Source organism: Anomaloglossus baeobatrachus, chromosome 1 (assembly GCF_048569485.1).
Source record: "Anomaloglossus baeobatrachus isolate aAnoBae1 chromosome 1, aAnoBae1.hap1, whole genome shotgun sequence".
NCBI lineage: Eukaryota > Metazoa > Chordata > Amphibia > Anura > Aromobatidae > Anomaloglossus > Anomaloglossus baeobatrachus.
In genome coordinates, this window is record NC_134353.1 from 638,056,947 (window position 1) to 638,067,776 (window position 10,830).

At 53.0% G+C, this 10,830-nt stretch overlaps 1 gene segment (V, D, J or C); it reads right to left on the bottom strand.

Annotated features, from left to right (window-relative positions):
* Positions 1-545: 545 nt before the first annotated feature.
* Positions 546-987, bottom strand: LOC142243118 (Ig heavy chain V region XIG14-like). The segment is given in 2 exon segments: positions 546-859; positions 948-987. Coding segments are annotated over 2 exon segments (354 nt in total).
* Positions 988-10,830: the final 9,843 nt, after the last annotated feature.

The following is a 10,830-nucleotide window of genomic DNA, read 5'->3' on the forward strand; positions in this document are numbered from 1 at the left end:
CGAAAGGCCCCTGCCAATGGTGCTGGCTTCTCCTTGTGTACCGGTCCGGTACCGCCGGGCCACCACCCATCCGCGGTCCTTTCGGCAACTCCGATCAGCCTCCACTGCAGACGGTCACCGCCATCTGCTAACCTTGCTGTCTCGGTCCGGGGCACACACCCGGACCAACTTCAGGCTTCAAGCTGTCACTTCTCTCCTACACTTCCACTACTCGACTCCTCTCACTTCCTCTCTCCAAACTCATCTGCCTGTGTTTTCCTTCCTCCAGGACTGTGAACTCCTTGGTGGGTGGAGACCAACTGCCTGGCTCCACCCCCTGGTGTGGACATCAGCCCCTGGGGAATGCAACAAGGGTTTCTGGTCTAGCCTTGATGTGCCTAACCGGGGTGTAGGGTGTGGTGATGTCATTACCTGTGTCCCCTGGCTTGCCCAGGGCGACACAGAAACACATCACAGAGTTTCCTTTTCAGTGATTACTAACGCTCTTCCTCTTGTGGTTTTCTATATCCAGTCACAGCAGGATTTTGTATGATCTCTTCATTACTTTATATTTCTGTGCCTCTTGCACAATAATATTCTCCAGCGTCTGCAGCCTCCATGTTATTCATCTGGAGATAGGCCTGCTTCTTGGCGTTGTCTTTGGTGATTATGGTTCTGCTCTTCAGGGAATCAGCATAACCAGGACTACCACTAGCCCATGCAGCGCCAATCCATTCCAATCCTTTCCCAGCCATTTTTCTGATCCAGAGTATATGAAAACTGGTTAACTCAAACCCAGAGACTGTACAGGTCAGTTTCAGTTGCTGTGAAGGTTTCACCAGTCCTAAACCGGACTCCTGTAAAGTCTGACTGAGGACACCTGAAATAAAGAGAAGATAGAAACATGGGACCTATAGTAGCTTATAATTAATATGATAAATACAATATAAATATAACTTAAATCTTACTTATGGGGGGAAACACAAAGAGCAGTAATAGAAGATACATGGTCACTGGATCAATTTACAATGTAACAAGGATAACTCAGATAAAGTGATAACTTTTCTAACCCTTTATATGCTGGAGTCATACATATTTGCATAGAGAACATCCTGGGTTCTATCACTGAATGTAAGAAGATATAAATTACAGACACTAGAACGGTCATGGCGAACCTTTCACAGACCGAGTGCCCAAACTGTAGCCCTAAACCCATTTCTTTTCCCCAAGTGCCAACCAATTCTATTATGTAAATAATTGATTTTAATCTTACCTTTGCAGTTTTCTCTTGTCTTCAGCAGGGGGCATCACGATCATGCATGCTTACTAAAAATTGAAGCTCAGCCTCTCCCACTGCCCTTTCCAGACACAGCAGTTGGATTAATGTTTCTGGAAAAAATTGCAGCATATTAGACAGAGATTTTAGCATGGAATGCAATCCGATGTTACCCTATAGTCCACATCGACATTTCAAAGTCTGAACATCTTGAAATCCCATAAAGACGTACAAGTTGCTCCCCTCCCCTTTCATTGTGTAGTTCTGTCCCCCTTCCTGGCCACTTCCTGGTAAACATATGCCTCATCCTGATATATATTTCCTACATTCTGGTATATTTGTCCCCATCATGGCCCCATCCTGGCAAATGTACCCTATCCCGGCATATTCCCCATCCTGGTAAATGTTCTTCCATCCCGGCATGTACCCCATTCCTGGTAAATGTCCTCCATCCTGGTAAAAGTACCCCATCCTGGTAAATGTACCCCATTATTGTAAATGTATTTCATCGCTGGCATGTTCCCCCATGTTGTTAAATGACCCCATCCTGGTAAATGTACCTCATCCTGGCATGTTCCCCCATCCTTGTAAATGTACCCCATCCAGGCATGTTCCCTTATCCTGGTAAATGTCCCCTTTCCTGGTAAGTTCCCCTTCCTGCTAAATGTTCCCCATCCTGGCATGTTCATGTACCCCCATCCTGGCATGTTTCCCCCCATCCTGGTAAATGTATCCCATCCTGTTAAATGTCACCCTTCCTGGCATGTTCCCCTTCCTGCTAAATGTGCCCCATCCTGGCATGTTTAGCCCCATCCTGTCATGTTTCCCCCATCCTGGCACGTCTCCCCCAATCCTTGCAGCCATATTTCCCCCATCCTTGCAGCCATGTTTCCCCCATCCTTGAAGCTATGTTTCCCCCACCCTTGCATGTTTCCCCCATCCTTGCATGTTTGCCCCATCCTTGCATGTTTCCCCCATCCTTGCAGCCATGTTTCTCCCATCCTTGCATGTTTGCCCCCATCCTTGCATGTTTCCCCCATCCTTGCAGCCATGTTTCCCCCATCTTTGCAGCCATGTTTCCTCCATCCTTGCATGTTTCCCCCACCTTTCCATGTTTCCCCCCATCCTTGCATGTCTCCCCCATCTTTGCATGTTTCCCCATCCTTGCAGCCATGTTTCCACCCGTGCTGTCCATGTTTGCCCCATGCTGTCCATGTTTGCCCCGTGCTGTCCATGTTTGCCCCGTGCTGTCCATGTTTGCCCCGTGCTGTCCATGTTTGCCCCGTGCTGTTCATGTTTGCCCCGTGCTGTTCATGTTTGCCCCGTGCTGTCCATGTTTGCCCCATGCTGTCCATGTTTGCCCTGTGCTGCCCATGTTTTCCCCGTGCTGGCACTGTCCCCCCACACCTTGGCACAGCCACAGACAGTTTAAAAATTTAAAAAAAACCCTCACCTTCCAGCACCCGCTCCACCGCTGGGTCCTCACTCAGTTCCTACGTGGCGCTTACTGACGCTCCGCCGTCTCCTAGGCAACAGGCCTGCGGAGTGTCAGAGGGAGGAGAAATGTCTCCTCTGCTCCAACACAACTTTGAACTGCCGGCGCGATCACACCGACAGTTCAAAGTGGCTGAATGAGGTAACAGCGCGCATGCTGGCAGAAAGGGCTCTGCGTGCCCAGTCTGGCATGCGTGCCATAGGTTCGCCATCACTGCACTAGAATATGATTTGCTTCTTTTATAGTATTAATAAAACACCATTTTGGAAAAAATGGAGAAAGAATACTTTATTTAGAAATGGGGGTTAGAGGTATTGGATAATGTATTTTGTATTATAATTTTACCATAGAATATTACCATAGAATTCTATACCCATACAAGTGAGAAACCTTCCTGGTGATTTCTTATATTTTAATATTCTTCCATTCAAATTTTTGGAACAGTTACATTTTTCTTTAAAATACTATTTAAAGGGAACCAATTGTTACGGATGGACCTACTAATATAGTAAAAGATGAATGTAGACTGATATCAATGGTAAAGGTCACCGTGCAGTGGTGGTAATCTGCAGCTGATAGCCAAAGGCTCTACTGATATTCAACAAAACCCCGGATAATAATATGCACCTGTGTTAAAGGTCACACAAGTGTAAGCGCAGGCTTAGGTCTGTTTCACACGTCAGTGAAAAACAAAGACATTCTTCACTGATGTGTAAAACACGCACATGTCCCTCTGTGTGCCGTGATTCACGGCACATGTGGGTTGTCTATGTGCATGACCAGCTGAGGGAGGATTCTCCGGTCATGATGTCTGTGTTACCAAACCCCTTAATCTCTAAGAATAAACACACGGACTGCATGCGACTTGGTTCAAAATGGCCACAGCAGCCTTTTATTGCCTATTGTTTACAAACTAACACCTTAGGGACACCGTCCAACGGGCGACCCCAAACAACAACATAAAGGTAACAATAGACAATAACATTTACAAGATCCCCTCGGGGCAGGCCCAGTCCAGTAACTACTACTCCCCATGTCCCTGGCCGCAACACACCGACCCAGAGACGAGGTGCCAATCACCCACGGATTGACCCCCACACTTTTGCAGAACCCCGTGCCTGCCACACCCCGGAACCGAGAGCCACCATACCAAGACAATGACTCCCGGTCCGGCCACCAATCACTTCCAAACCTCTGGACCAGACCTACCCCCCCGCTGCTGTGACAAATAGCATCCCAACTACCCAAAACCACAACCCCCCATATAACACAAAGGGAGGGTGGGCGGGGATCACTCGGCGTCCGGAAGCAGAAGAAGAGGTAACTCCTTCAACCCCCAGACTAACCCTTTCCCTACTCCTCCTCTTCCTCCCCGGCTAAACCAACCCACCATGCCATATTAGGTTTACCTACAATGTCCCTATTAACCCCATCACTCCCTACCTCCCCCTTGGTCATGTCGCCCCTCCCCCCAAGGGGTCCGTGGCTTTCTTGACCAGCTGAGGGAGGATTCTCCGGTCATGATGTCTGTGTTACCAAACCCCTTAATCTCTAAGAATAAACACACGGACTGCATGCGACTTGGTTCAAAATGGCCACAGCAGCCTTTTATTGCCTATTGTTTACAAACTAACACCTTAGGGACACCGTCCAACGGGCGACCCCAAACAACAACATAAAGGTAACAATAGACAATAACATTTACAAGATCCCCTCGGGGCAGGCCCAGTCCAGTAACTACTACTCCCCATGTCCCTGGCCGCAACATACCGACCCAGAGACGAGGTGCCAATCACCCACGGATTGACCCCCACACTTTTGCAGAACCCCGTGCCTGCCACACCCCGGAACCGAGAGCCACCATACCAAGACAACGACTCCCGGTCCGGCCACCAATCACTTCCAAACCTCTGGACCAGACCTACCCCCCGCCACAGGACAGGCCACGTGACACCTTACGTGACCTGGACCCGCCACACACTAAAAGCACGCTCCACACCATCCTGCAGGCCCAACATCCACAAATCCACACCGATATCATTAAGGTGCACACCATCACCCCTCCGAAATCGCCAATCTGCCGGCTCTAACTCCCTGTGTCGTACCACAATCCCACCGTTCCTGGTCACGAACCGAGCAACCACCCGATTCACCTGGACCCTGGCCTTATTAACCTTCTCCACCGACTGAGCCCCCCTCCATGCCAACCTGGTCACTATGTCGGACCATACCACCAGCAAACCAGGGTATTGTTTCCACAACAGTAGTAGATCAATCTTGATATCACGGATCAGATCCCGCGACGCCCGGGTACCAAGATCATTACCCCCCACGTGTAGCACCAACACATCCGGGGGCCGCTCAACCTTACAATGAAATCGAAATTCCGGGACCACCCTGCACCACTCCATGCCCCGAACGCCGATCCACCGAATAGTCGCCTGTGCGCGATCCAAACCCAGCTGCCGACCAATCAGGCGAACCTCAGCCCGACGGGCCCCCCAAAATACGAAGGAATGCCCCAAGATCCAGATCAGGCACTTCCCTTCAACAAAATAAACAGAACAAAATTCAAACCAATAACATCACAACCACCAACCAACCAGCAACACCCCCGTCGTAAAATCACCCACCCGTAACCAAATTACCACGTTACTACAACAACTGCGGTCTCACATACCGCTGAAAACAAGAAGATTCCCATCTACCAATACGCTTTACCACCTCATCTCCAAGCCCCCAACGAGCTGCCTCTGTAGCTGCACCAATCCGAAATGAATGCGACCCGAATTCTCCTGGGCGCACCCCCGCATTATGTAAACTGCGCCGCAGAAGCGCCACAAACTGGAACCTTGATAAGAAAGACCCATTCAAATGCCGCAACAACGGACCCGGTAAGCCCCCCCTCACAGCCACAAATCTCTCGACCAAACGCACAGGGCACAATTCCTCGCCCGGAACCGCATATAACACCACCAACCTACCACGACCCAGCTGATCCGTCTTTGACCGCCGAATTTGGCACTCCACCTGACTACCGCTCACTCGCACATCCTCCAGCATCAAACCGCCACACACCACTCTGGAAGGGCTTACCAGCTCACCGATCCTGAAAGCCCCATAAAAGGCAAGGCAAAAAGCTGTAGTAAACAAAACTGTCTCGTAGGCCGACTCACAAATGTCCCTCAGGCCACCTACCATCCGTCTCAACAAACCGAACAATACAGGACGCCTCTTGTCCCTCACCCGTACTCCACGACGAAAACCCCGCAAAGCCTGGCGAACCCGAAAATCATGGGAAACATCACACTCCCCTCTCATTTTCAACCAAAACGCCACCGCCGACACCCGATGTGCCACTGCTGATGCCGATCACCCAGCCGAGAAATCCGTCCTCACCAACGACAGCAAAGCCACCAAGTAATCCACGCTCACCCTACCAAATATCAGACTCAACAACTCCTCCCATTCAGCCCACACCTTAGCATACCGTCACCAAGTCACCTCGGTCACCGAGCTCCCAATCAAGTCTGAAATCACCGCCTAACCAGAGCCCACATCTCCACGGGACATTCCACTCTAACTTCTTCCGCCCACGGCAACAGCGCCCGAAACCTGCCGAACTGAAAACGAGTCAAAGCGTCAGCCACCTCGTTGTCAACTCCCGGAACGTGCTTTGCCACCACCTGCACATTCAACTGCAGACATCTCAACACTAAATGCCGCAAATACACCACTACTGGCTCCGACTTAGCAGACAAGTTGTTTATCGCGTGCACCACTGCCTGGTTATCGCAATGAAAACACACCTTTCTTCCGACAAAATGCGACCCCCTTAGTTCCACCGCCACCACAATGGGGAACAGCTCCAACAGAGCCAAATTCCGAACCAAACCGCTCTCCCGCCAAGCCTGCGGCCACTGCCCGTTAAATTGCTGCAAAAATTGATCCCATACTCCCAGGTCGTCCTTGATCACCTTCGTGATTCGCACGAAATACGACGGCAACCTCACACCAGCCGTCGCCGCTGCCAAGCGTCGCGCAAATACTCTACCCATCGGTACGATTCTGCAAGCAAAATTCAATTTCCCCAGCAAGGCCTGCACCACCTTAAGCCGCACCTTCTTTGCCGCTTTCACCCCCGCCACCGCAGCCCTCAAATCATGCACCTTCCCCTCCGGCAGCCTGCATTCCATAGCAATGGAATCAATCTCAATCCCCAAAAACACATCACCGGCGCCGGGCCTTCCGTCTTCTCAGGAGCCAAAGGAATTCCGAATCTGGCCGCGACGTTTTGCAATGCAAATAACAAACCCGCACAAACCATCGAACCCGCCGGCCCGACACACAGGAAATCGTCCAAATAATGAATAATGGACGTAAGCCCGGACACATCCCGAACCACCCATTCAACAAACGAACTAAACGCCTCGAAGTGCGAACACGAAATGGAACAGCCCATCGGCAAACACCGATCAACATAATAACTGCCATTCCACCAGCAACCTAACAAATGCTGACTATCTGGATGAACTGGCAACAACTGAAACGCCGCTTCAACATCTGCCTTCGCCATCAATGCACCCCGACCCGCCGCCCTGACCAAGTCCAACGCCTTATTGAACGACACCTAATACACCGCCGATAACTCCGGCGCAATGCCATCATTCACCGATAACCCTTCCGGGTAAGACAAATGATGAATAAGCCGAAATTTGTTCTGCTCTTTCTTCGGTACCACCCCCAGCGGCGAAACCACCAAAGTCAAACATGGCGGGGCGTCATAAGGACCACCCATCCTGCCCAAAGCCACCTCCTTTTTCAGCTTTTCATCCACCACTTCCGGATGATCCATAGCGGAACGCAAATTATGATACGGCGGAACCGATGCACTAACAACCGACGGGATACGAAAACCGTCAGAAAAACCAAAACATAACAACGCCGCAGCCTCCACGTCCGGATACCTATTTAAAAACGGAACCACCACTTCTACCTTAACCGGCATCGTCCCTCTTAGCAGCCCCATCACTAGCCTTTCCTTTCCCCTTTTTAAAACACTTGGAAAGGCTATGTCCTCCCCCACATCCGGAGCATTCATGCTTAAAACGGCACGCCGCTCCAAACCTGCACTGCCCTTCATTGTATTGCCAGCAGAAACCTCTCTTGAGGTTTGCCGGGGACCCGGCCCCCAGACCCCCGGTACCCCCCCGAAAGGGCTGAGCCGGTGCCGCCATCAGCCGCATCCATAAGGAAATATCCTTATAGTCCCACCGCATATCCGGCCGCAGCGCCTTCCGTTGTCGGAACTGCTCGTCGTAACGCGACCACGCCAGCCCGCCGTATACCCGATAAGCCTCCCCTATCGCATCCATGTAACCGAACAAAGCCGAACAATGCTCCGGCTCATTCTCCCCGACCACGCTCGCCAAGATCGCAAACGCCTGTAACCAGTTAGCAAAAGTCCGAGGAATCAGCCTATAACGGCGTTTTTGTTTTTTTTTTTCTTCGTCCTTTTCCTTTTTGGAGTCGCTCGGCTTAACCCTATCCAAATTAAATTTTTCCATGGGGAGCAGAGTAAATATCTCTACATATTCCCCTTTCCAAATTTTTTTTTTTTTTTTTTTTTCCCGCACCTCCTTCTTTAAGTGGGCCCCCAGCAGGCCCTCAAAACAAACATAAACCTCACTTTTAGCCCTATCATCCAAACGCACCACTTCGTCCTCCTTCTCCTTTTCTGTCTCTTTACCCCCCCCGCCTCACTCCCCCCGCCCGTCACTGCGCCTGCTCCATCCTGCACCTCCACCGACGCCACCCCCCGCCCCGCCGGTCCGATCCACGCAGCTGCCGGCACCTGCGTCCTTTCCCCCACCGCCCCAGAAGCCGCCGCCAGCCTCTGTAATAGCCCCAACAATTGGCTCCACACTGTAAATACACCGGGTGCTGCCGTAACCGCAGACGCCCCCCCCCCCCGGAACCACCCCCCCAGCGCAGCCCCTACCACCTCCGCGGCCATCTCACCCGACCGTAGCTCAGGATCCCCCGAGCTCTCCACCTCGCTGTCCTCCGCCTGACGCCCATCCGACTCCTCTGTGACGAGATCCTCTACTTCCTCCTCGCCGCTGGCCGCATCTTCCATCCGACATCCGGGGGGCGCCGCCGCAGCACCCCCCCACCACGGCCGCCGGACCGGGCCGCCGCGTGGGCAGAATCATCCCCGCTCCGTCTCTTGCCCCGGGGTGACAACCCAGGAGACCGTCCTGTCCCCTGCGCCGGCCCCGGGTCTCGATCTCTTGCGCCCGCGCCCACCCCCTCGCCGACTGCTAGGGGGCTCTGGACGCGGACGGACAGACGCCCGGCTCTGGATCCCAGCCGTCGCCGCCTCTGGCCCTCCTGGGCTCTTGCAGGCCTCCTCACGCCGGGTCCTCCCGCTCCCACAGGAGACCGCCACATCCGGGGGCTGCACAGTGGTCCTGAGCGACCTGGCGTGCGCCGCAGGGCTCACGCCGTCACTCCTGCTCGTTGCCGCACCAGGGTCAGGCACCATAGACCCCCCCCGGTGCTGGACCTACCGCCGCTCGCAGCCCCACGGTCCCCCGCCGACTGCAGGGGGATCTACCGGCCTCTCTCCCGCGCCGAGCGCGCCCCCGGCCTGGAGGCGCTGCCTTCTCTGTAACTCCAGCCCGGAGGCCGGGACCGGAAGTAGGCCCCGCACTGGCCCCTCCCACCTCCCGACCGCCGGCGCTGGACCGCAGATTCCTCCCGCTGTGAGCGGCAGCCCGACTCTGCTGCTGCCGCTCTGCCTGCTGCGGAGGGTCCCTGGAGGGGCTCTGGCATATCCTCCTCGCCCCCCCTTCGCACCCGGGGAATACCTGTGGGGGGGCCGCGACTGGCGCCCACTGCCGCTGGGGGGACGAGGGGCAAGCGCCGACGGGTTAACCCCCGGCAGCCCGGAGGTGGGTCTGCACTGCCAGGGGCCCGTGCGCTGCAACTGCTGCCTGGATCATCTTCTGGAGGTCCGCCATGGAGGACGTGTGGATCACTCGGCGTCTGGAAGCAGAAGAGGAGGTAACTCCTTCAACCCCCAGACTAACCCTTTCCCTACTCCTCCTCTTCCTCCCTGGCTAAACCAACCCATCATGCCATATTAGGTTTACCTACAATGTCCCTATTAACCCCATCACTCCCTACCTCCCCTTTGGTCATGTCGCCCCTCCCCCCAAGGGGTCCGTGGCTTTCTATCCGGGCTCCGTTCTCTGTGGTCCGTGATTGTACATAGAGATTAACTCACCTGTGCCCGCTCCCGCTCTCCATGGTGCTGAACGCTCCCGCGGTGCAGCATCCGGCCGGTGCTGACCCCTGCAGCAGCTGCTTCCGGATCGGCTGTGTCGTGCATTCATGAATATGCACGGCAGTAATGAGCCGGCTCAGAAGCAGCAAGCTGCACGGGTGCAGAGAGCGCCGCTGAAGCCGGGTGAGTAAAAATGATTTTTATTTTATATGCACGGTTTTTTCTGGCACGTGTTTCACGGATCACAGCACTGCGTGGTCTGTGGGACATCAGTGATGCCAGAAAAAAATGGACATGTCTCTGTGCGGCAATCACGGACATGCGGGTACGCCGCATGGAGACACGTTCAGTGAAAAATCACTGATGTGTGAGCAGAGCCATTCATTATAATGGGTTTGCGTATGTCAGTGATTCTGGTACGTAGAAAAAAAAGCACAAACGTACCAGAATCACTGACGTGTGAAACAGGCCTAAGTAAGACTCTATGTAAGTACACAGAACCTGCGTGTACAGTCTCTGTGTTCTAGTCCCCACAGAAGCTGCAGTATTAGTGTAGCTGGACCCTGTTGCATCACAGGACCTGATACTGGTACTAATATATAATGAACTGATCCCTGTTAATTCACAAGAACAGATAAGGGAAATACTATAATAAGGACTGCCTTTTTATTCACAGGACTAAATGTAGAAGTATATGTATACAGCATACATAGTAAGGTATAGTCGGTTAGCCACAAGTCCCTTAGCGGTACAACCCCAATATCTCTGAAGCCCAGCCTAGCCGGCTTC